Source organism: Oncorhynchus gorbuscha, linkage group LG09, assembly GCF_021184085.1.
Source record: "Oncorhynchus gorbuscha isolate QuinsamMale2020 ecotype Even-year linkage group LG09, OgorEven_v1.0, whole genome shotgun sequence".
In the NCBI taxonomy this organism is placed as follows: Eukaryota; Metazoa; Chordata; class Actinopteri; order Salmoniformes; family Salmonidae; genus Oncorhynchus; species Oncorhynchus gorbuscha.
Genome location: NC_060181.1, coordinates 85736768 through 85763805, shown reverse-complemented (window position 1 = coordinate 85763805; position 27038 = coordinate 85736768). Strand labels below are relative to the sequence as shown.

General features: G+C 44.6%; 1 protein-coding gene across 3 annotated transcripts in view; it reads left to right on the top strand.

Annotated features, from left to right (window-relative positions):
- The window catches only part of LOC124044204 (beta-galactoside alpha-2,6-sialyltransferase 2-like), a 100687-nt gene that overhangs the window by 44687 nt on the left and 28962 nt on the right, over positions 1 to 27038 (top strand). For all 3 annotated transcript variants that reach the window (XM_046363745.1, XM_046363744.1, XM_046363747.1), the window contains exon 2: positions 21270 to 22378. In XM_046363745.1, coding sequence (XP_046219701.1) covers positions 21364 to 22378 — 1015 coding nt within the window. In that variant the 5' untranslated portion in view covers positions 21270 to 21363. The remainder of the gene's footprint in view (positions 1 to 21269; positions 22379 to 27038) is intronic.

The window sequence follows — 27038 nt, the reverse complement described above, 5'->3', positions numbered from 1 at the left end:
CTCGCTGTGATTTGTTAATTGAAATGTTCTAATATCCGAGCGACTCGGGTGTCTGCTCTGCTGTCATATACTGTGAGAGAATCGATACTCGTAAAAATGCCTTTGGTCTAAGGAAAGTCTAATGTAATATGAACTCTTAATGTGAATGGATTCCAATATTGCATTATAGTTTTAGTACAAGGCTGTGATGGGTCATAGAGCACGATTTGGTTTCAATAGCAATCTTCTGACAGTGGCTGTTCCAAAGTGATGACTGGCAAACCTGAGTAGAAATAGTGTTACGTTTTATCTAGCCCTGCTGGCCCGACCTAATAGCACAAATAGAATAGTCTTGAAAGTGCGAATCTGTGAGTTCAATCAAGTACACACGGGGTCAATTCATGTCTTGTCACCCTTATCTAAGTGACAAAAATGCTGAGGCACAGTGCGTTCGGAAAGTATTCAGACCCCTTGACTTTTTCCACATTTTGTTACCTTAGACTTATTTTAAAATGGATGAATAAAACATTTTCCTCATCAATCTACACACAATACCCCATAATGACATCACAATACCCCATAATGACAAAGCCAAAACCTACACAAAATGTATTCAGACCCTTTACTGTGAGACTCGAAATTGAGCTCAGGTGCATCCTGTTCCAATTGATCATCCTTGAGCTTTTTCTACAACTTGATTGGATTCCACCTGTGGTAAATTCAATTGATTGTACATGATTTGGTTAGGCACACACCTGTCTATATAAGGTCCCACAGTTGACAGTGCATGTCAGAGCAAAAACCAAGTCATTGCCTCCCGAATGGCTCAGCGGTCTAAGGCACTGCGTCGCAGTGTTGCGGCATTACTACAGCCTGGGGTTTTATCCCAGGCCATGACCGGGAGTCCCATATGGTGGTGCCCAGCATCGTCCGGGTTAGGGGAGGGTTTGGCCGGGGGGGCTTTACTTGGCTCATTGCACTCTAGCGTCACTTTGTGGTGGGCCGTGCGCCTGCAGGCTGACTTCATTCGTCAGTTGAAAGGTGTTTCCTCTGAAACATTGGTTGCAGCAGGTTAAGCGAGTGGATGTTAAGAAATGTGGCCTGGCCGGTCATGTTTCTGAGGACGCATGACTCAACCTTCGCATCTCCCAAGCCTGTTGGGATTTGCAGCGATGAGACAAGATCTAATCACAAAATTGTGAAAAAAAATTGGTTAAAAAAAAGCCATGAGGTTGAAGGACTAAGAGCTCTGAGACAGGATTGTGCAGAAGCACAGATCTGGGGAAGGGTACCAAAACATTTCCGCAGCATTGAAGGTCCTCAAGAACACAGTGGCCTCCATCTTTCTTTATTGGAAGAAGTTTGGAACCACCAAGACTCTTCCTAGAGCTGGCCGCTCAGCCAAACTGAGCAATTGGGGGAGAATGGCCTTGAACCCACACTGACAGAGCTCCAGAGTTCCTCTGTGGAGATGGGAGAACCTTACAGAAAGACTACAATCTCTGGAGCACTCCACCAATCAGGCCTTTATGGTAGAGTAGCCAGACGGAAGCCACTCCTCAGTAAAAGGCACATGATAGCCCGCTTGGGAAAAAAAGGAACCTAAAGGAACCTCAGACCATGAGATACAAGATTCTCTGGTCTGATGAAACCAAGATTGAACTTGAGGTGGTAATCACTACATAAATGTATGCAGTTCTGTCCTTGAGCTGCTCTTGTCTATTGATGTTCTGTATTCAGTTTCATGTTTTGTGTGGACACCGGGAAGAGTATCTGCTGCTTTTGCAACAGCTAATGGGGATCCTAATAAAATACCAAATACCTATACCAAAGGTGCTTCAACAAAGTACTGAGTAAAGTCTGCATATTTATGTAAATGTCATATTTCAGTTTTTATGTTTAATACATTTGCAAACATTTCTAAGAACCTGTTTTTTGCTTTGTCTATATGGGGTATTGTGCGTAGATGGAAAACATGTATATAAAAGGATGTGTAAAGAGAAAAAATAGTGTTTCTAGTCAGTTACACAACTGAATGCATTTAGAAGAAATGCGTCTTCCACATTTAACCGAATCCCTCTGAGGAGTTGTTGTGTGGGTTAACTGCATTGCTCAAGGGCAGATGAGGTGATTGGGTGCATCTCAGTTCACAGTTTTGCGGTTTGAATGGAACTGTGAGCTAAATTATTTTCCATACAGACTGTTCACATTAAAATCTCTCCCATCTTGGGTTCTTTCTGGCTGTAGTTATGCCATGGTTCTTTACATGACTTTGGTAACATTTTGGTAAAGTCTTATCAACCAGCATCAACTGAGTGGCGCAGCGCTCTAAGCCACTGCATCTCAGTGCTTGAGGCGTCACTACAGACACCCTGGTTCGATTCCAGGCTGTATCAGATCCGGCTGTGATTGGGAATCCCATAGGGCGGCGCACAATTGGCCCAGTGTCATCCGGTTTTGGCCAGTGTAGGCCGTCATTGTAAATAAGAATTTGTTTTTAACTGACTTGCCCAGTGAAATAAAAAAACTGAGAGCCTCGTCCTTCTGTTTGACAGGGTATATTTGTAGTTCTCGGTTGTATATTTGTAGTTCTCGGTTGTATATTTGTAGTTCTCGGTTGTATATTTGTAGTTCTCGGTTGTATATTTGTAGTCCTCGGTTGTATATTTGTTTGTCTCTTTTATTCCCTTGTCATGCTGCCTTTGTCTTTTGTCTCTCCTCTTTTATTCCCTTGTCATGCTGCCTTTGTCTTTTGTCTCTCCTCTTTTATTCCCTTGTCATGCTGCCTTTGTCTTTTGTCTCTCCTCTTTCATTCCCTTGTCATGCTGCCTTTGTCTTTTGTCTCTCCTCTTTCATTCCCTTGTCATGCTGCCTTTGTCTTTTGTCTCTCTCCATTCCCTTTCATTGCCTTTGTCTTTTGTCATGTCTCTCCTCTTTCATTCCCTTGTCATGCTGCCTTTGTCTTTTGTCTCTCCTCTTTCATTCCCTTGTCATGCTGCCTTTGTCTTTTGTCTCTCCTCTTTCATTCCCTTGTCATGCTGCCTTTGTCTTTTGTCTCTCCTCTTTTATTCCCTTGTCATGCTGCCTTTGTCTTTTGTCTCTCCTCTTTCATTCCCTTCCTCTCCCACACCATAATCCCCCTTTCTCATCCTAGTTCCTCTTTTTTCTTTCACACACTCTCTCGCTCTCTCTCTCTTGCTCACCCTTACATACAATAGTTTCTCATTGTATCTCCCTTTTGTTTTTCTATCCCCCCTCTCCCTCTCTCTCTATTTCAGTATGTGGTTTTGTCTGCCATGTAAAGTAATTACCATGAACCTCCTTGGGGTAAAGGGCCTGCTAACGCTTAGGCGAACAGTCTTAACTCTCTCTTTTTTTACACAATGAGAGATTTTATAGAGTGTTAAAAAGATGGTGATGAGTGTATAGCCCTATAGGGATTGTGTGAATGGTGAGAATGCTTCTGTAGATCTGAAACAAAGATGCAGTCCAGAATCCCGAGTGGTGCAGAGGTCCGGCACCATTACAGCCTGTGGTTCGATCCCAGGCTGTTTCACAGCCGGCTGTGACTGGGTTAGGGGAGGGTTTGGCCGGGGGGGATTTTCTTGGCTCATTGCACTCAAGCGACTCCTTGTGGCTGGCCGGGCGCCTGCAAGCTGACTTCGGTCATCAGTTGAATGGTGTTTCCTCCGATACGTTGGTGTGGCTGGCTTCTGGGTTAAGGGAGCAGTGTGTTAAGAAGCAGCACGGCTTGGCGGGTCATGTTTCGGAGGACGCATAACTCGACCTTCGCTTCTCCCGAGTCCGTTGGGGAGTTGCAGCAATGAGACAAGATCGTGACTACCAATTGGATACCACAAAATTGGGGAGAAAAAAATGCAGTATGGGATCTTTTTTAGCACAATAAATTCATAACATATTGTATGAATTAGAGTCTTAACATATTGCAAACAAATAATCTCAACTAAAAACTCCACACATGGAATTTCTGTGCATCCCTAACAATCACTAAATCAATGTCCAAAAGTTTTTCCGCGAACCTCCAAATCATCGTCTCTGTTTTGTGGCACCAATGTGAGGGTATATGGCAGAGGAAACGGTGTTGCAGTAGTCAGTGGTGGAAAAAGTACTCAATAGTCATACTTGACTAAAAGTAAACATACCTTAATAGAAAAGTGAAAGTCACCATGTAAAATACTACTTGAGTAAAAGTCTAAAAGTATTTGGTTTTAAATATACTTAAGTATCAGAAGTAAAAGTACAAATAAATAAAAAATCCTTATATTAAGCAAACAATTTTTAAAACATTTTTTATTTCACCTTTATATAACCAGGTAGGCTAGTTGAGAACAAGTTCTCATTTACAACTGTGACCTGGCCAACATAAAGCATAGCAGTGTGAACAGACAACAACACAGAGTTACACATGGAGTAAACAATAAACAAGTCAATAACACAGTAGAAAAAAAGAGTCTATATACATTGTGTGCAAAAGTCATGAGGAGGTAGGCGAATAATTACAATTTAGCAGATTAACACGAGTGATAAATGATCAGATGGTCATGTGCAGGTAGAGATACTGGTGTGCAAAAGAGCAGAAAAGTAAATAAATAAAAACAGTATGGGGATGAGGTAGGTAAATTGGGTGGGCTATTTACTGATGGACTATGTACAGCTGCAGCGATCGTTTAGCTGCTCAGATAGCAGATGTTTAAAGTTGGTGAGGGAAATAAGTCTCCAACTTCAGCGATTTTTGCAATTCGTTCCAGTCACGGGCAGCAGAGAACTGAGGTGTTGGCATTAGGGATGATCAGTGAGATACACCTGCTGGAGCGCGTGCTACGGGTAGGTGTTGCCATCGTGACCAGTGAACTGAGATAAGGCAGAGCTTTACCTAGCATGGACTTGTAGATGACCTGGAGCCAATGGGTCTGGCGACGAATATGTAGCGAGGGCCAGTCAACTAGGGTGGTATAAGGTGCGTAACAAAACGGATGGCGCTGTGATAAACTGATGGCGCTGTGATAAACTGCATTTAGTTTGCTGAGTAGAGTACTGGAAGCTATTTTGTAGATGACATCGCTGAAGTCGAGGATCGGTACGATAGTCAGTTTTACTAGGGTAAGTTTGGCGGCGTGAGTGAAGGAGGCTTTGTTGCGAAATAGAAAGCTGACTCTAGATTTGATTTTGGATTGGAGATGTTTGATATGAGTCTGGAAGGAGAGTTTACAGTCTAGCCAGACACCTAGGTACTTATAGATGTCCACATATTCTCTAGGTCGAACCATCCAAGGTGGTGATGCTAGTCAGGCGTGCGGGTGCAGGCAGCGAACGGTTGAAAAGCATGCATTTGGTTTTACTAGCATTTAAGAGCAGTTGGAGGCCACAGAAGGAGTGTTGTATGGCATTGAAGCTCGTTTGGAGGTTAGATAGCACATTGTCCAAGGAAGGGCCAGAAGTATACATAATGGTGTCATCTGCGTAGAGGTGGATCAGGGAATCGCCCGCAGCAAGAGCAACACCATTGGTATATACAGAGAAAAGAGTCAGCCCGAGAATTGAACCCTGTGGCACCCCCATAGAGACTGCCAGAGGACTGGACAATATGCCCTCCGATTTGACACACTGAACTCATTCTGCAAAATAGTTGGTGAACCAGGCATGGCAGTCAGAAAAACCGAGGCTACTGAGTCTGCCGATAAGAATATGGTGATTGACAGAGTCGAAAGCCTTGGCCAGGTCGATGAAGACGGCTGCACAGTACTGTCTTTTATCGATGGCGGTTATGATATCGTTTAGTACCTTGAGCGTGGTTGTGGTGCACCCGTGACCGGCTCGGAAAACGGATTGCACCGTGGAGAAGGTACGGTGGGATTCGAGATGGTCAGTGATCTGTTTGTTGACTTGGCTTTCGAAGACCTTAGATAGGCAGGGCAGGATGGATATAGGTCTGTAACAGTTTGGGTCCAGGGTGTCTCCCCCTTTGACTGCAGCAGCTTTCCAATCCTTGGGGATCTCAGACGATACGAAAGAGAGGTTAAACAGGCTGATAATATGGGTTGCGAATTTTAAAAAACATTTTTTTACACATAGCCAGGGTAACACTCCAACAGTCAGACATAATTTAAAAACAAAGCATTTGTGTTTAGTGAGTCCGCCAGATCAGAGGCAGTAGGGATGACCAAAGTACAGAATTTTCTTTAGGAATGTAGTGAAGTAAAAGTAAAAAACATAAATGGTAAAGTACAGTTTCCCCCAAAAACGACCTAAGTTGTACTTTAAAGTATCTTTACTTAAGTTCTTTACACCACTGCAATTAGATGACGTAGTACGAAAAAAAACGGGGAACCGTATATTTCTTTTTTTCTACTGTATTATTGACTGAATGTTTTGTTTATTCTACGTATAACTCTGTGTTGTTTTATGTGTTGAACTGCTATGCTTTATCTTGGCCAGGTCGCAGTGGCAAATGAGAACTTGTTCTCAACTATCCTACCTGGGTAAATAAGGGTGAAATAAAAATAAACAATGAAATAAACTGGGCTAGCTGATAGGGGCTAGGAGTGGATTTGAAGTTGAGCATCCAACAGCATGCTTCCAGCATGGACTGTTGACAGATACATATTAAAGGAGAAGGGCTTGATGTTTTGGACAGAACAAAATGTACTGTACACCTTCACTTTAGAACACTCAAATAATGTATGAGGAACAAAATGCTTAGCCTGTGCTTTACCTGTGTGTAGTACCTGTAACGCCTTGACCTTAGTTATCTTTGTTTTCTTTATTATTTTGGTTGGGTCAGGGTGTAACCAGGGTGGTTTGTGTAGTTTTTGCATTGTCTAGGGTTTTTTGTATGTCATGGGGTTGTTGTATAGCTAGATGTTTATATGTCTATGCTTGCCTAGATTGGTTCCCAATCAGAGGCAGCTGTTTATCGTTGTCTCTGATTGGGGACCATATTTAGGTAGCCATCTGCCACAAGTATTTTGTATGTTATTGTCCGTGTAGTTGCCTGTCAGTACTCGTGTCTCATAGCTTCACTGTTGTTTTGTATAGTTTGTTCAGTGTTTATTCTTCATTAAAATAAGTATGTATTCCTATCACGCTGCACCTTGGTCTCCTCGTTATGACGAACGTGACAGTACCATTGATGTGTGTGTGTGTGTATATATACACAGTAGAAGGAATTATAAACTGAGTGGTTCCAGCTCTGAATGCTGATTGGCTGACAGCCGTGGTATATCAGATCGTATACCACTGGTATGACAAAACATGTATTTGTACTGCTCTAATTACATTAGTAACCAGTTTCTAATATCAATAAGGCACCTCAGGGGTTTGTGATCCGCGTTGTGTTGTGCGAAAGAACATCCCTTAGCCGTGGTATATTAGCCATATTGCTTAATTATACTCTACTGTCAAATGTTGGTTTGTCTTTAACCCTCTACTACAGAACTCAATCATACATTATACTCTTCAACACTCTTCATCTTTCTTCCTCTCCTTCCTTCCTGTCTGCTTGAAGTCAGTGTTTTTAATGAGAACCCCAAATCTCCTGAGACTTAATTATTCTCTTTTCACTCATTTACAAACCACCACACATCTCTCTTCCGCTTCCCACTTAGCGTGGGATACACAGACTCACGGCTGAGGGAGGGTTGGTACTCATAGAGAAGATGCCGTAATCCATGTTTTTCCTCATACAGTATTTGGGACCAAGTTCAAGAAAACGACAACCCTTTATATATTGATGCTTATATACAGAAAAGATGCTTCAGAAATCATTCATACACATAATATATAGCATACATCATACTATATAAAGGCTGGCAAAATGATTATTTGATGATTATACAATATTTGGTAAAGACCACATTTATGGACCTTTTATATCGCCCTTGATGACTTTGCTCATAAATTAATTGTGAAACATCGATGTAGGGCACATGAATGCCCTATGAAGCATTTGTACCTTGGTTTGTTTGAAGTGTGACCCAATTTGGTCAATTATTTCCCCCCTTTCTCATTCTTCACATATGGTAAAAAAACAGTTATTTGTGTTTGACAACGGTGATTGAATTGTGTGCTTTGCATGTCGGTGGAAGTGCCAACGGAATAATTTACAGCGATGTAATTCACAGTTTCCCTTCATTGTGTTTGCCTGCTAGAGCAGTAGCAGCATGATCTTCCACACAACACGGCTGCCGATAGTAACAGATTCTGGCTAATCATTGAGCAAATTCATCATTCCAAAAATAATTTTATTTCTAGAGCCGAGACAGAGTTCTACTCTGTAGGTTATACTCCTTAGGTTCTACTCCGTATGTGTGAAGTTGACCTGACTGCTAGGGTCAGTCAATCAGTCCACTGCAGTGATGTGCTGCAGCAGTATTGGCAGGCCAGACAGTGACGTGTGGAGTGGTAGCAGTTAGGTTGGTGGAACACCATGGTGGCTTCATAACACCCAGCAGGGTACAGCCCTAGGGTTCTGGCCCGCTCTGGGGTGAGGATGGGGCAATGAGGCGGGGTGGTACAGCAGAAGTAGAAGTTGTGTGTGTGTGTGTGTGACCATGATTGAGTGGGTTTAGCAGGAGAATGTGTCCTTGTAAATACACTAAATGAGTATATTTGAGTTACTTCGGCTATTTCAGCCACACCCATTGCTGACAGCTGTATAAAATCGAACACACAGCCATGCGATCTCCTTAGACAAACATTGACAGTAGAATGGCCCGTCCTGAAGACCTCAGTGACTTTCAACCTGGCACCGTCATAGGATGCCACCTTTCCAACAAGTCAGTTCGTCAAATTTCTGCCCAGCTAGAGCTGTCCCGGTCAACTGTAAGTGCTGTTATTGTGAAGTGGAAACAACAACAGCTCCTGGTAGGCCACACAAGCTCATAGAACGGGGTGCTGAAGCGTGTAGCGTGTAAAAATCTGAATGCCAAGCGTCGGCTGTAATGGTGTAAAACTCGCCGCCATTGGAATCTGGAGCAGTGGAAACATGTTCTCTGGATTGATGAATCACCATATTGCAGTCCGAAGGACAAATCTGGGATTGGCAGATGCAAGGAAAACGGTACCTGCCCGAATGCATAAAGTTTGGTGGAGGAGGAAAAACTTGACTGGCTTGCACAGAGCACTGACCTCAACTCCATCGAACACCTTTGGGATGACTTGGAACGCCGACTGCGAGCCAGGCCTAATCGACCAACATCAACGTCCCTGTCTCATCGCGCACTAGCGCCTCCTGTGGCGGGCCGGGCGCAGTGCACGCTAACCAGGTCGCCTGGCTTCCAGATAGGAGGCGCACTGTGTTGAAGAAGCAGTGCGGGTTGGTTTGGTTGGGTTGTGTTTCGGAGGACGCATGACCTTCGACCTTCGTCTCTCCCGAGCCCGTACGGAAATTGTAGCGATGAGACAAGATAGTAATTACTAACAATTGGATACCTCGATATTGGGGAAAAAAGGGGGTTAAAAAAAAGAAAGTTTGGACACACCTACTCATTCCAGGATCATTTGTACTATTTTATGCATTGTAAAATAATAGTGAAGACATCAAAACTATGAAATAACACATATGGATTCATGTAGTAACCAAAAAAGTGTTAAACAAATCAAAATATATTTTAGATTTGAGATTCTTCAAATAACCACCCTTTGTTTTGACAGCTTTGCATAATCTTTATTTAACTAATTATGTGACTTCTGAAGGTAATTGGTTGCACCAGATCTTATTTAGGGGCTTCAAAGCAAAGGGGGTGAATACATATGCACGCTCCACTTTTCCGTTTGTATTTTTTAAAATTATTTAAAATTAATTTTTAATTTCACTTCACCAATTTGGACAATTTGTATGTCCATTACATTCAAAATCAATTTAAATTACAGGTTGTAATGCAACAAAATAGGAAAAATGCTAAGGGGCGTGAATACTTTTGCAAGGCACTGTATGAGAGAGAGAGAGAACACTGATTCACAAAATACAAGGGAAGAAAAAGTGTGTACACACTACATGACCAAAAGTGTGTGGACATCTGCTCGTCCAACATCTCATTCCAAAATCCTAGGCATTAGTATGGAGTTGGTCCTCGCTTTGCTGCTATAATAGCCTCCACTTTTTTTTGTTCCTTGTAATTTCATATTCCACGGTGTGTGTACCCTTTCCTCTCTGTCCTCCCTTGGGCCTCACCCTACCTCCTGGCTCAGTGTAACCCAGGGTCAGCGTTTTCTTCTTGGCTTCTCAGTGTGGCCTGGTGTGGGAGGTCTGGACAACCACAGGGGCTCCCCAGAGATCGCTACTCCCCAGGTTGGAGCTCCTTCCCTGGGCTTGGCCACTACAGGGTCAGCCCTCAGGGCCAGATTAACCATAATTAGGGGAGATACCTCTCAGGATTAGTTCTTTCCTGCCCTCTCATAGTTTCCCTGTCTCCAGAGATGTGTTCCAACAATACAGGCCCAAAACGTATTAGAACGGGCTGTAGAACGGTTGATTTATTATTACTCTGTGTGTGTGTGCTTGTGTATTGTACCAGAATTTCACATCATAGTCAGATCATCCACAGTATACTGTACCCACTCACCATGCGGAGCGTTAAGAGCTAAATATGCAACGTAGTGTTAACATCTACCGATAAGGTGAAAGGGTTAGCCCATTAGCGTTAGCAGAAGTTAAAGAGAAACCTTTAGTACAAAACATACACTGTAGTTGTTTTGGGGAATTGATGTGATATTGATAGAGCTCTGAGGCCTCATTTATAACAGACTCACCCCATTGCGACGTCCCCCAAAGGCTAACTTTCTAGCCCTTGCTATCTGCTTGCTTGCTAATTCGGCCTGCTAACTGCTAGCTTGTTTAGCCCCGGCCTACTAACTGTTAGCTTGTTAGCACAGGCCTGCTAACTGTCTGAATCGCTGCGTCCCCAGCCAGCCCAACCACTCACTGGACCCATATTTACTTTCAGTCTCTTTTCGATTTTTAATTTGATTATACCTTCCGGTAACCTGCCTCACCCAATGTGATACGGAATCGCTATTATTTTTCATTTTAGAACACATTCAAGAACCTCCAGAAGCTAACTAGCTACAAGCTATTTAGTCATTGTTAGCCACTGCTAACTGCTTTTACCTTCTGCACAGCCAGACAGTTTTTTTAAACTGGATAATACTCGCCAGTCTAGCTTCCCTGCCCCATCCACCGCTGCCCCCTGGACACTGATCACTTGGCTACATAGCTGATGCATGCTGGACTGTCCATTAACCACGGTACTCCATTCTGCTTGTTTATGTTTTATCTGTCAGCCCCAGCCGCTCTCAGGCTCTGTGTGTAGTTAATCCGACCCTCCCTGCCTAGTCAACACCATTTTACCTGCTGTTGTTGTGCTAGCTAATCAGCTGTTGTTGTCTCACCTACTGTTTTAGCTTGCTCTCCCAATTCAACACCTGTGATTACTGTATGCCTCGCTGTATGTCTCTCTCAAATGTCAATATGCCTTGTATACTGTTGTTCAGGTTAGTTATCATTGTTTTAGTTTACAATGGAGCCCCTAGTTCCACTCTTCATACCCCTGATACCTCCTTTGTCCCCACTTCCCACACATGCGGTGACCTCACCCATTACAACCAGCATGTCCAGAGATACAACCTCTCTCATCATCACCCAGTGCCTGGGCTTACCTCCGCTGTACCCGCACCCCACCATACCCTTGTCTGCGCATTATGCCCTGAATATATTCTACCATGCCCAGAAATCTGCTCCTTTTATTCTCTGTCCCCAACGCTCTAGGCGACCAGTTTTGATAGCCTTTAGCCGCACCCTCATACTACTCCTCCTCTGTTCCGCGGGTGATGTGGAGGTAAACCCAGGCCCTGCATGTTCCTAGGCACCCTCATTTGTTGACTTCTGTGATCGAAAAAGCCTTGGTTTCATGTCAACATCAGAAGCCTCCTCCCTTAGTTTGTTTTACTCACTGCTTTAGCACACTCTGCTAACCCTGATGTCCTTGCCGTGTCTGAATCCTGGCTCAGGAAGGCCAACAAAAATTTGGAGATTTCCATACCCAACTATAAAATTTTCCGTCAAGATAGAACTGCCAAAGGGGGAGGAGTTAGCCTGCAAAGTAATGTCATACTTTCCAAGTCCATACCAAAACAGTTCGAACTACTAATTTTAAAAATGACTCTCTCCAGAAATAAGTCTCTCACTGTTGCCGCCTGCTACCGAGCCCCCTCAAGCTCCCAGCTGTGCCCTGGACACCATTTGTGAATTGATCGCCCCCCATCTAGCTTCAGAGTTTGTTCTGTGAGGTGACCTAAACTGGGATATGCTTAACACCCCGGCAGTCCTACAATCTAAGCTAGATGCCCTCAATCTCACACAAATCATCAAGGAACCCACCAGGTACAACCCTAAATCTGTAAACAAGGGCACCCTCATAGACGTCATCCTGACCAACTGGTCCTCCAAATACACCTCCGCTGTCTTCAACCAGGATCTCAGCGATCACTGCCTCATTGCCTGTATCCGCTACGGAGCCGCAGTCAAACGACCACCCCTCATCACTGTCAAACGCTCCCTAAAACACTTCTGTAAGCAGGCCTTTCTAATCGACCTGGCCCGGGTATCCTGGAAGGACATTGACCTCATCCCGTCAGTTGAGGATGCCTGGTCATTCTTTAAAAGTAACTTCCTCACCATTTTAGAGAAGCATGCTCCGTTCAAAAAATGCAGAACTAAGAACAGATATAGCCCTTGGTTCACTCCAGACCTGACTGCCCTCGACCAGCACAAAAACATCCTGTGGCGGACTGCAATAGCATCGAATAGCCCCCGTGATATGCAACTGTTCAGGGAAGTCAGGAACCAATACACGCAGTCAGTCAGGAAAGCTAAGGCCAGCTTCTTCAGGCAGAAATTTGCATCCTGTAGCTCCAACTCCAAAAAGTTCTGGGACACTGAAGTCCATGGAGAACAAGAGCACCTCCTCCCAGCTGCCCATTGCACTGAGGCTAGGTAAACACGGTCACCACCGATAAATCCATGATTATCGAAAACTTCAACAAGCATTTCTCAACGGCTGGCCATGCCTTCCGCCTGGCTACTCCAACCTCGGCCAACAGCTCCGCCCCCCCCGCAGCTCCTCGCCCAAGCCTCTCCAGGTTCTCCTTTACCCAAATACAGATAGCAGATGTTCTGAAAGAGCTGCAAAACCTGGACCTGTACAAATCAGCTGGGCTTGACAATCTGGACCCTCTATTTCTATTACCAGCCTGTTCAAACTCTCTTTCATATCGTCTGAGATCCCCAAGGATTGGAACCTGGCTACCCCTACCCCGGTCAACTGCAACCCGCCAAAGCCCCCACCATGTCTCCTTTACCCAAATCCAGATAGCAGATGTTCTGAAAGAGCTGCAAAATCTGGACCCCTTCAAATCAGCCGAGCTAGACAATCTGGACACTCTCTCTCTAAAATGATCTGTCAAAATTGTCGCAACCCCTATTACCAGCCTGTTCAAACTCTCTTTCATATCGTCTGAGATCCCCAAGGATTGGAAAGCTGCCGCAGTCATCCCCCTCTTCAAAGGGAGAGACACCCTGAACCCAAACTGTTACAGACCTATATCCATCCTGCCCTGCCTATCTAAGGTTCGAAAGCCAAGTCAACAAACAGGTCACTGACCATCTCAAATCCCACCGTACCTTCTCCGCTGTGCAATCTGGTTTCCGAGCCGGTCACGGGTGCACCACAACCACGCTCAAGGTACTAAACAATATCATAACCGCCATCGATAAAAGACAGTACTGTGCAGCCGTCTTCATCGACCTGGCCAAGGCTTTCGACTCTGTCAATCACCATATTCTTATCGGCAGACTCAGTAGCCTCGGTTTTTATGATGACTGCCTTGCCTGGTTCACCAACTACTTTGCAGACAGAGTTCAGTGTGTCAAATCGGAGGGCATTCTGTCCGGTCCTCTGGCAGTCTCTATGGGGGTGCCACAGGGTTCAATTCTCGGGCCGACTCTTTTCTCTGTATATATCAATGATGTTGCTCTTGCTGCGGGCGATTCCCTGATACACCTCTACGCAGACGACACCATTCTATATACTTCCGGCCCGTCCTTGGACACTGTGCTATCTAACCTCCAAACGAGCTTCAATGCCACACAACACTCCTTCCGTGGCCTCCAACTGCTCTTAAACGCTAGTAAAACCAAATGCATGCTTTTCAACTGTTCGCTGCCTGCACCCGCACGCCCGACTAGCATCACCACCCTGGATGCTTCCGACCTTGAATATGTGGACATCAATAGGTACCTAGGTGTCTGGCTAGACTGTAAACTCTCCTTCCAGACTCATATCAAACAACTCCACAATCGAAAATCAAATCTAGAGTCGGCTTTCTATTCCGCAACAAAGCCTCCTTCACTCACGCCGCCAAACTTACCCTAGTAAAACTGACTATCCTACCGATCCTCGACTTCGGCGATGTCATCTACAAAATAGCTTCCAACACTCTACTCAGCAAACTGGATGCAGTTTATCACAGTGCCATCCGTTTTGTCACTAAAGCACCTTATACCACCCACCACTGCGACTTGTATGCTCTAGTCGGCTGGCCCTCGCTACATATTCGTCGCCAGACTCCAGGTCATCTACAAGTCCATGCTAGGTAAAGCTCCGCCTTATCTCAGTTCACTGGTCACGATGGCAACACCCACCCGTAGCACGCGCTCCAGCAGGTGTATCTCACTGATCATCCCTAAAGCCAACACCTCATTTGGCCGCCTTTCGTTCCAGTTCTCTGCTGCCTGTGACTGGAACGAATTGCAAAAATCGCTGAAGTTGGAGACTTTTATTTCCCTCACCAACTTTGCAGCTAACCGATCGCTGCAGCTGTAGAGGAGGAGCCGTGACAATAGGCCTACAACAAGTTAGGATAGGCTACCATTCGTCCCATTTCTCATTTAACTGGACCCACTTCACAGTTGATGAGCTATTTCAGGTATTTTGCTCTGTGCTAATCCAATCCAAAACGCATTTCATGCATCAGGTGGATGGATTGTCTTGGCAAAAGAGAAATGCTCACTAACAGGGATGTAAAACAATTTGTGCACAATATTTGAGAGAAATAAGATTTTTGTGTGTATGGCACATTTCTGGGATCTTTTATTTCATGTCATGAAACATGGGACCAACACTTCAGATGTTGTGTTTATCTTTCTGTTCAGTGTATTTCCTTTAGATACTATTGGCCTAATACCAATACTTCAAAGTATACAGCAAATAAGGACGTTGTTGCCATCATAAAAGGTGAATGATTTTTTTTTCAGGCAGAGTTAAAATATTTGTTCACAGGTCTGATTTAAAACGGCTGCTATACATTGTAACAGTTTTGACTTGAGGTTATTATTTATAGGGGTGCCAGGTAGGTTGTGCCTACCAGAGAAAACATTGGTTTCTCCTTTTGGTTTGGGAGGGAATGAGTCCCATCTGGTCCATCAAGTCTACACCAATACAAAGGACTTATGTGAAAGTCAGGATGGAAATAAACTTTTCATCAACCCTTAAAACATTGGAAAGAACTTCAAAAACACATCCTCATTCACGTCTCCATCACAACCCCACTTTTGGACTGTCACGCCAAAGTTGGCTCCTCTCCTTGTTTGGGCGGTGCTCGACATCACCGGTCCTCTAGCCATCGCCGCTCCACCTTTCATTTTCCATTTGTTTTGTCTTGTTTTTCCGCACACCTGTTTGACATCCCCTCATCACTCTACGTGTATATTATCCTCTGTTCCCACACTGTTGACAAGGACTGTCACTGGCCACAAAGTTTCCTAAAGCAAAGGTTCCCCTTTCTAACTTCTGCTAACCCTAACGGTTTAACCTTTTCACCCGAACTGTAATGTTGTTCACTGTAGTTAGTTATTGGTAATAAGCTAACACAAACTCTCATGTGTGATGTCTCCTCGCTAATTAGTACCTTTTATTTCCCAGTGGTGCCCCATTTTCTTCTGGAAGACACATGGACTGTAATACATTTATTTACATTTCTATAAATTGTTTTATTTATACAGGGTGGGTCACCATTGAGACCAGGGTTTCATTTGCTAGGGAGCCCTGTGAACATACCATAAATACAACAAGATTCATCAAAACAAACAACTCTCACATATCACCTCCTTCCAACTCCATCTAAACTGTCCTGTTCAATGGAGAGAAGCGAGTCTAATTTCAAGGCAGCCTGAAGGCTATTCCATGAGCTGGGGCATACAAAACTAAAAACATTTTCGCTGACTTCAGTGGAGACATATGAACCTCCAGAAGCGGCCAGTCCAGAGAGCCGGTGTGAAAATGGCTGGATCTCCAGTTAGTACGTGAGCTAATGTAGTGGGGGGAGCCTCTGAAGAACCACTTTATATACATAAAGTTACCAATGATGGGCACTTTTGGTAGAAATTATTGGGAATATTTGGGAATGAACAGGAATATATGGGAATTAAGGGAAATATATGCAAATTAATATTAATGCCATTTAAATGTAGATGTTTTTTGCATTGGATATATTTACCATATCATATGGAGACAGAAACAAACATTTGACCTTATAAGTAGACATAATTGCAAATGATTAAATCCTTCTAATAGAAATTTAACAAACTATTTAGTTACAAACTTTAATTAAATGAGTTGACTCTTCACATGGGATGATTTCACTGAACCACAAAAGAAAGGGAGAATTGAATGATCCCCAATGATCCATCACATCTCCCAAAAATGTTTTCAACATGCATCTGTAAAATGATAGTCTAGAACGTCTGTCTTATCTGTTATGGGACCAGAGGCTGTCATACCCTGCTGGGGTAATGAGGGGGTGGAGTTTTGTTTCAGAGATTTGACTCCCTTCCAGAAGGCAGCTGGATTCCCAAAATTCTCAGATACACAGTTCAAGAAGAATATTGATTTAGATTTTCAAATCGGATGTTATTTGTCACATGCGCTGACTACAACAGGTGTAGCGCTTACTATAAATGCTTACTTAAAAGCCCTTAACCAACAATGCAGTTTTAAGAAAAATAAGAGTTAAGAAAATATTTACTAAATGAACTAAAGTTACTTTGTATAGAAAATAAACAGCGAGGAGCAGCAGCAGTGTAAAAAAAAGGGGGTCAATGCAAATAGTACTGTTCAGCAGTCTTATGGCTTGGGGGTAGAAGCTGTTAAGGAGCATTTTGGACCTAGACTTGGCACTCTGGTACCGCTTGCCATGCAGTAGCAGAGAGAACAGTATTTGACTAAGGTGGCTGGAGTCTTTGGCAATTTTGTTGGCCTTCTTCTGACATCTCCTGGTATAGAGGTTCTGGATGGTAGGAAGTTTGCCCCCAGTGATGTACTGGGCTGTACGCACTACCCTCTGTAGTGCCGTGCATGCGGATGCCGAGCATTTGCCATACCAGGCAGTGATGCTCTAGATGGTGCAGCTGTAGAACATTTTGAAGATATAATGACCCATGCCAAAGCTTTTCAGTCTCTTGAGGGCAAATAGGCGTTGTCTTGCCCTCTTCACGACTGTCTGTCATAGGTGTGTTTGGAACATGATAGTTTGTTGGTGATGTGGACACCGAGAAAGTTGGAGCTCTGGACCTGCTCCACTACAGTCTCATCGATGTGAATGGTGGTTTGCTTGGCCCTCCTTTTCCTCTAGTCCACGATCATCTCCTTTGTCTTAATCACATTGTGGGAGAGGTTGTTGTCCTGGCACCACACGGCCAGGTCTCTGACCTCCTCCCTATTGGCTGTCTCGACGTTGCCTACCACCATTGTCGTTGGCAAACTCAATGATGGTGTTGGAGTTGTGCTTGGTCACGCAGTTGTGGGTAAACAGGGAGTACAGGAGGGGACTAAGCATGCACCCCTGAGGGGCCTCTGTGTTGAGGATCAGCGTGGAAGATGTTGCTGCCTACCCTTACCACCTGGGGCCGGCCGTCAGAAAATCAAGGATCCAGTTGCAGAGGGAGGTGTTTAGTCCCAGGGTCCTTAGCTTAGTGATGAGTTTAGTGATGAGCTTTGAGCACACCATGGTGCTGAAAGCTGAGCTGTAGTCAATGAACAGCATTCTCACATAAGTGTTCCTTTTGTCCAGGTGGGAAAGGGCAGTGTGGAGTGCAATAGAGATTGTGTCATCTATGGATCTATTGGGGCGGTATGCGAACTGGAGTGGGTCTAGGATTTCTGGGATGATGGTGTTGATGTAAGCCATGACCAGCCTTTCAAAGCGCTTCATTGCTACAGACGTGAGTTCTACGGGTCGATAGTCATTTCAGCAGGTTACCATGGCATTCTTGGGCACATTGACTATGGTGGCCTGCTTGAAACATGTAGGTATTACAGACTTGGTCAGGGTCTGGTGGAAAATGTCAGTGAAAAATCAAATCAAATGTATTTGTCACATACACATGGTTAGCAGATGTTAATGCGAGTGTAGCGAAATGCTTGTGCTTCTAGTTCCGACAATGCAGTGAAGTGAAGACACTTGCAAAATGTCCTGGTAATCTGTCTGGCCCTGCGGCCTTGTGAATGTTGACCTGTTTAAAGGTCTTACTCATCTGCTATGAAGAGCATGATCACACAGTCATCCAGAACAGTTGGTGCTCTCATGCATGGCTCAGTGTTGCTTGCCTCGAATCGCGCATAGAAGTCATTTATCACATCTGGAATCCTTGTGTCACTGGGAAGCTCGCTGCTGGTCTTCCCTTTGTAGTCCATAATAGTCTGTCCCTTACCCTAAGTTTCTTGAACGGAGCATGCTTATCTGCAATAGAGTGTAGCAAATAAGTAAAACAATTTCGGGCCTGATCCAAGTCAGAGATATCTGACACAATCCCCCCATTCATACATTCCCAGATCAGACAATAATTGTTGCTCATTGAAATTCCTATAATTTCTCTTTGTAATAATGTGAGGCCAAGATTTAGGTAGCTTTCCATCTCTTATGCAGGCAACGGACAATGGTGATTAAACTCATTAACAAAAATTCCAAAATTCCAGCAAGAGCGACATCATTGATATATACAGAGAAAAGAGTCGGCCCGAGAATTTAACCCTGTGGTACCCCCATAGAGATTGCCAGAGGTCCAGACAAGTTGCCAGAGAGTGGTCTCTTTGGGTATGTCTCTATAAGCTGGGCACATCTAGCCACTCAGATTTTTGCCCATTCTTCAAGGCAGAACTGCCCCAGCTCCTTCAAGTTGGATGGGTTCCGCTGGTGTACAGCAATCTTTAAGTCATACCACAGATTCTCAATTGGATTGAGGTCTGGGCTTTGACTAGGCCATTCCAAGACATTTAAATGTTTCCCCTTAAACCACCGGAGTGTTACTTTAGCAGTATGCTTAGGGTCATTGTCCTGCTCGAAAGTGAACCTCCGTACCAGTCTCAAATCTCTGGAAGACTGAAACAGGTTTCTATCAAGAATTTCCCCGTATTTAGCATCATCCATCATTCCTTCAATTCTGACCAGTTTCCCAGTCCCTGCCAATGGAAAAACGTCCCCCCTCATGATTCTGCCACCACCGTGCTTCACTGTGGGGATGTTGGTCTCGGGGTGATGAGAGGTGTTGGGTTTGCGCCAGACATAGCGTTTTCCTTGATGTCCAAAAAGGGGAGAAAAATCAGATCTGAAAAGAGTACCTTCTTCCATATGTTTGGGGGTCTCCCACATGCCTTTTGGCGAAGCGCAAAAGTGTTTGCTTATTTTCTTCTTTAAACTATGGCTTTTTTTCTGGCTAATCTTTCGTAAAGCCCAGCTCTGTGGAGTGTATGGCTTAAAGTGGTCCTATGGACAGATACTCCATTCTCCGCTGTGGAACTTTGCAGCTCCTTCAGGGTTATCTTTGGTCTCTTTGTTGCCTCTGATTAATACCCTCCTTGCCTGGTCCATGAGTATTGGTGGGCAGCCCTCTCTTGGCAGGTTTGTTGCGGTGCCATATTTTTTTATAATGGATTTAATGGTGCTCCGTGGGATGTTCAAAGTTTCTGATATTTTTTTATAACCCATCCCTGATCTGTACCTCTTCACAACTTTGTCCCTGACCTGTTTGGAGAGCTCATTGGTCTTCGTGGTGCCGCTTGCTTGGTAGTGCCCCTTGCTTAGTGGTGTTGCAGACTCTGGGGCCTTTTGTGACAGGTCATGTGACACTTAGAAGGCACACAGGTGGAGTTTATTTAACTAATTATTTGACTTCTGAAGATAATTGGTTGCACCAGATCTTATTTAGAGGCTTCATAGCAAATCGGGTGAATACAAGTGCACATATTTTTAACAAAATAGGAAAAACTCCAAGGGCGTTGAATACTTTTGCAAGGCACTGTAAAATAGATTTTTCAGTGTGTTTAAAGTTGAGGCGGTGTAAACGCGTTCGTTTGTTGAAGGAGAGTCGGACCAAAATGCAGCGTGGTGGTTACTCATGTCTTTAATGAAAAAATAGCGATACATGAAATAACTAAACAAATACAAAACAACAAACGGAACGTGAAAACCTAATTACAGCCTATCTGGTGAACACTACACAGAGACAGGAGCAATCACCCACGAAATACACAGTGAAACCCCAGCTACCTAAATATGGTTCCCAATCAGAGACAACGAGAATCACCTGACTCTGAGAACCGCCTCAGGCAGCCAAACCCCTACTCAGCCGCAATCCCAATGCCTACAAAACCCCAATACGAAACACAACATTTAAACCCATGTCACACCCTGGCCTGACCAAATATATAACGCAAACACAAAATACTATGACCAAGGCGTGACAGGCGGCTTCGTTCAGTTATCAAATGAGGCTGAAAGATATCAGCATATCAGAAACTGACATTAACTAATCCAGATTAATATCACTCAAAATTAATCTTTCAGATTCACCAAGTTAGATAGCAAGTCAGACAATTGGCGAAGAGCACATGTTGAAAATGTAAGTTGTCTTTTGTAAATCTGACACCTTCACCTCTGCCAGATCTATAACCAGCCAGAGACACGTCAGTATCCGGCACAGTCTTCTTTAGCCAAGTTTCAGATATTACCAGAATTTCCACGTTAGTTTGAGAAGATTTATATATAGGGGCACTAGATGGTATAGGGGCACCAGGTGAGGTAAGTCTAGGAAAAGACAATAAGATACACACACACCAATACATCTGAAAAGACTGGGGATTTATTTTAATCAAAGTCAAAACATTCAGGTCCACTTAAGGTGAAGACTAACTGTCACCTTTGACCTCTCACCTCTGCAGGCCCTCCGGCTGTCCTTTCTGCTGTGTCCTGGCTTCTGACTGCTGATTGGAGCTGGCCTGGTGTGGTTATAGGTGTGTGAGAGATTGTAAGGAGATGAAGTCCAGTATGCGTCAGTGGCGGAGGCTGCTGTTGGTGGGCATGTTGGCATGGGCCCTCCTCTTCCTGGCTCTGCTCTCCTACTTCCTGGATACCCCTGTGTACAACGAGCCCCTGACCTCCGCCAGCTCCTCGCTCTCCCAGCACCCCGACACACGGCGCCTGGCCTCCATCCAAGGCGCCTCCCACCAGCAGCACCGCTCCATCATGGGCTCCCGGCCCGAACCCACCTACAACACCTTTACCACAGAATATCCCGACCAAGACCCTAACCATTACCCAGACTCCGAGCCTAGCTCCTCCTCCACCACCCCTGAGCCTGGCCTGGAGCTGAGCTACGGGACCAGCCAAGAGACTGAGGGGGACAGCCGCCAGCAGCAGGAATACCTGGACGCCCAGACCCTGGCTGCCTGGTCCTCCTCTAGCACGGAGAACGTGGGTTCCCACTCCGACCAGACAGTAACTCGAAACAGTGAGAGACCTGCCTGGACCGCTGGCCGGGGGCCCAATCGAACCACACGCCGGTCCTCACGTGAGGATGAAGCGGGGGTAGAGATGAACAAAAGCCACAAGAGGTGGATCATGGTGGGGGATCATGGGGGGGAGAGGCGAGGAAAAGAAGAGGAGGGTTTAGAGGAGGACTACTCCTCCAAGTCTGTCTCACTGGTGCAGCGACTCTGGCGGGGAAAAGTGTCCTCTGGGATGCTGTCCCCGCGACTGCAGCACGCCAAGCGGGACTACCTGAGTGCCAACAAGCACCACGTATCCTATAAAGGAGGCCGGCGAGCTGCTCAGAGCTCCAGGGAACTACTGTGTGAGCTGAAGGACCAGGCCCGGCTGAGGACGCTGGACGGGTCTGAGCAGCCTTTCTCTTCACTGGGCTGGGCCCGCTTGGTACCGCGCCTGGCCCTGGAGCAGCTCTACAGACAAGGGGCCCAGAGAGGCTTTAGGAGCTGTGCTGTGGTGACCTCTGCTGGGGCTATTTTGCACTCAGGCCTGGGGAAGGAGATCGGTGAGTGGAGGGTAGAGGGGTCAGGGAGGGGAGGGGAGGGAAAAGAGGTAGAGGGGAGCAGAGGAGGTGGAGAGAGAAGGGAGGGTGATGGAGGGATGCAGGTTAAATGGGGAGGCAGGGTGATGGAGGGATGCAGGTTGATGGAGGGATGCAGGTTAAATGGGAAGGCAGGGTGATGGAGGGATGCAGGTTGATGGAGGGATGCAGGTTAAATGGGAAGGCAGGGTGATGGAGGGATGCAGGTTAAATGGGAAGGCAGGGTGATGGAGGGATGCAGGTTAAATGGGAAGGCAGGGTGATGGAGGGATGCAGGTTAAATTGGAAGGCAGGGTGATGGAGGAATGCAGGTTAAATGGAGGCCGGGTGATGGATGGGTGCAGGTTAAATGGAGGCAGGGTGATTGAGGGATGCAGGTTAAATGGGAAGGCAGGGTGATGGAGGAATGCAGGTTAAATGGGAATGCAGGGTGATGGAGGGATGCAGGTTAAATGGGAAGGCAGGGTGATGGAGGAATGCAGGTTAAATGGAGGCCGGGTGATGGATGGATGCAAGTTAAATGGGAAGGAAGGGTGATGGAGGGATGCAGGTTAAATGGGAAGGCAGGGTGATGGAGGGATGCAGGTTAAATGGGAAGGCAGGGTGATGGAGGGATGCAGGTTAAATGGAGGCAGGGTGATTGAGGGATGCATGTTAAATGGGAAGGCAGGGTGATGGAGGGATGCAGGTTAAATGGGAAGGCAGGGTGATGGAGGGATGCAGGTTAAATGGGATTAAGGGATTAAAGAGAACTGGGAAACTTTTATCGGTACAGTAGATTAAAAAACAACAACTCTGTTTTCCCTTTACCCAATAGTTAAATAAAGGTTAAATAAAATGTTTTAAAGTAATACCCTAATGAATAATACCCTATGTGTTGTGACTGTGTTGTGACTGTGTTGTGACTGTGTTGTGACTGTGTTGTGACTGTGTTGTGACTGTGTTGTGACTGTTGTGACTGTGTTGTGACTGTGTTGTGACTGTGGTGTGACGGTGTTGTGACTGTGTGAAATAGATAATTGATCCTGATCAACTGTCTCTGTGGCAACCCTGTCTCTATGGCAGTGTCTGTGCGAGGGGAGAATGATGACTCTTTACGCCGTGACATCCACAGCATTGATTGGAAAGTCAAATGGTCATGTCACTCTATCGACTTCCCCATTCGCCTCTAGCATAGTATTAGTTTATTTTAGCAGAGAGAGACGTTTTGGCTTGGGCTCTATACTGTCTCTCACACACTGAGTAGCAGATATCTGTCACCCTGTAGTAACAATCTCTGTGATTGGCTGAAAGGGCTTTGGCATAAGTAATTCAAAGCTAATCAGATCCCCAGAAGGGTCTTGATGAGTTAGTTTGGAGATCCTCTATAGACTTTTAGAATACTTTGGCCGACTGCATTGCATTATCTGTGTGTGTTTGTGTGTTCTGTTCTCTGTGTTGGAGGCTGTATGGTGTACGGGGAGTGTGAACTCCGGGACAGATGGCTCACTTTGGAGGGGGGGGAAGCAACTGGTAACAAATCAAGTTCGTTCACATCACCCATGTAGATTAGGGATGCAAATTTTGGTAAATTTTGCTGCAGACTAACTGACCCTCATTAACCAGTCAACAAACTGTATTCTTTAAAAAAATAAGTAAAATGACCAACATTAAATACTATCAGAGATCTGTATATAATGACGAGATGCTTATGTTTCCGCCATTACAATGGAAGCCGGCTCAAGGCGAGAAGGCCGAAAATAAGCCCATAGAAACGCATTGGACTTATTTAGGACAGATTTTGGCGAGAGTGTTGCCTTTTCCTCTTTGATACTATGCATGCTTACAAGGACAGGACATTTTTCATTAAGAGCTAGTGACTCCCCATCCCACATGAGGGAGCGTAATCATCGACTGACACTAAATAGCATAACGCAACGGACATAAATATTCCTAGAAAATATTCCTATTCATGAAAATCACAACTGAAATATATCGAGACACAGCTTAGCCTTTTGTTAATCACCCTGTCATCTCAGATTTTCAAAATATGCTTTACAGCCAAAGATAGACTAGCATTTGTGTAAGTTTATCGATAGCCTAGCATAGCATTTTGTCCAGCTAGCAGCAGGTAACCTGGTAACTTGGTCACGGAAATCAGAAAAGCAATCAAATTAAATAGTTTACCTTTGATGAGCTTCGGATGTTTTCACTCACGAGACTCCCAGTTATATAGCCAATGTTCCTTTTTTCCAAAAATATAATTTTTGTCGGGGAAATAGCTCCGTTTGTTCTTCACGTTTGGCTGAGAAATCCCCCGGCAATTGCAGTCACGAAAACGCCGAAAAATACTCCAAATTAGCTCCATAATATCGACAGAAACATGGCAAACGTTGTTTATAATCAATCCTCAAGGTGTTTTTCAAATATCTATTTGATAATATATCCACCGGGACAATTGGTTTTTCAGTAGGACCGATTGGAATAATGGCTACCTCTGTATTTTACTCGAGAATCACTCTGGGAGCCATCAGGTGACCAGTTGCGCAATGTAGCCGCTTACGGGTATTCTTCAACATAAATGCGTAAAACTATGTCACAATGCTGTAGACACCTTGGGGAATACGGAGAAAAAGTAATCTGGTTGATAGCCCATTCACTGCTCAATAGGGACACATTGGAACGCAGCGCTTTCAAAACATGAGGCACTTCCGGATTGTATTTTTCTCAGGCTTTCGCCTGCAATATCAGTTCTGTTATACTCACAGACAATATTTTTACAGTTTTGGAAACGTTAGAGTGTTTTCTATCCTAAGCTGTCAATTATTTGCATATTCTAGCATCTTGTCCTGACAAAATATCCCGTTTACTACGGGAATGTTATTTTTCTAAAAATGAAAATACTGCCCCCTAGTCACAAAAGGTTAATGGAAACATTCAACAATGGCAAGCCTATTGTCTCACAGTCAAAAGGCTTTATTGAACATGCAACTCCTGTAATGAAGCAGCTAATAAAACTTATTTTCAAATATTTTCCCAAATGCAATTCACTGATAATATCCAGTTATAAACTGCGGTCCTAATGCGAGCAGTTCCATATGTGACAGAGATTAAAATATCCCACCTTTCCAACAAGTCAGTTTGTCAAATGTCTACCCTACTAGATCTGCCCCCGCCAACTGTAAGTGCTGTTATTGTGAAGTGGAAACATCTAGAAGCAACAACTGCCACTCACCAACCGACCAAACAACCAACCGACCGGCCTTGGGGGAACTCCTGCATGGTAAAGGCCTTTGTGATGAGCCACATAATAAACTCATTCAGTATTGAACCTCTGTGGTTAGAAGAGACAAATCTAGTTTAATTAACTGTATAGATTGGCGAACAGGAAATAAAACCACATTGACCACACTTAGTTACGGCAAATTGAGAGCTTGGAATTATAAGGTTCTATCTGCTAAAATAAAATTCTGAGATAGTTGACTGTAAGTCGCTTTGGATAAAAGTGTCTGCTAAATGGCATATATTATTATTATATTATTAAAGTTCAGAACCCTCATTGGTTTGAACAGTGTCAGCTATTTAAAAAAAATCTTATTCTTTTCAATTTAACGACATGAATTAGGGTATTTATAATACTATTTAGGTAGAGAACACTGAATGGAATAAGGCTATGTCAATAACTACATTTTGACCAAAATCTAGATAGAAACGAGGCGGTGTTCTGGTCAGACTCCGAAAAAGGGCACATCGCGCGCCACTTCCCAGCATTCTTCTTGCCAATGTCCAGTCTCTCGACAACAAGGTTGACGAAATCCGAGCAAGGGTGGCATTCCAGAGGGACATCAGAGACTGCAACGTTCTCTGCTTCACGGAAACATGGCTTACTGGGAAGACGCTATCCAGGGCGGTGCAGCCAACGGGTTTCTCCACGCATCGCGCCGACAGAAACATACATCTCTCTGGTAAGAAGAGTGGCGGGGGCGTATGCCTCATGACTAACGGGACATGGTGTGATGAAGGAAACATACAGGAACTCAAATCCTTCTGTTCACCTGAATTAGAATTCCTCACAATCAAATGTAGACCGCATTATCTTCCAAGAAAATTCTCTTCAATTATAATCACAGCCGTATATATCCCCCCCCAAGCAGACACATCGATGGCTCTGAACGAACTTTATTTAACTCTTTGCAAACTGGAAACCATTTATCCGGAGGCTGCATTCATTGTAGCTGGGGATTTTTAACAAAGCTAATCTGAAAACAAGACTCCCTAAATTTTATCAGCATATCGATTGCGCAACCAGGGGTGGTAAAACCTTGGATCATTGTTACTCTAACTTCCGCGACGCATATAAGGCCCTGCCCCGCCCCCCTTTCGGGAAAGCTGACCACGACTCCATTTTGTTGATCCCTGCCTACAGGCAGAAGCTAAAACAAGAGGCTCCCACGCTGAGGTCTGTCCAACGCTGGTCAGACCAAGCTGACTCTACACTCCAAGACTGCTTCCATCACGTGGACTGGGACATGTTTCGTATTGCGTCAGATGGAAATATTGACGAATACGCTGATTCGGTGTGCGAGTCCATTAGAACGTGCGTCGAAGATGTCGTTCCCATAGCAACGATAAAAACATTTCCAAA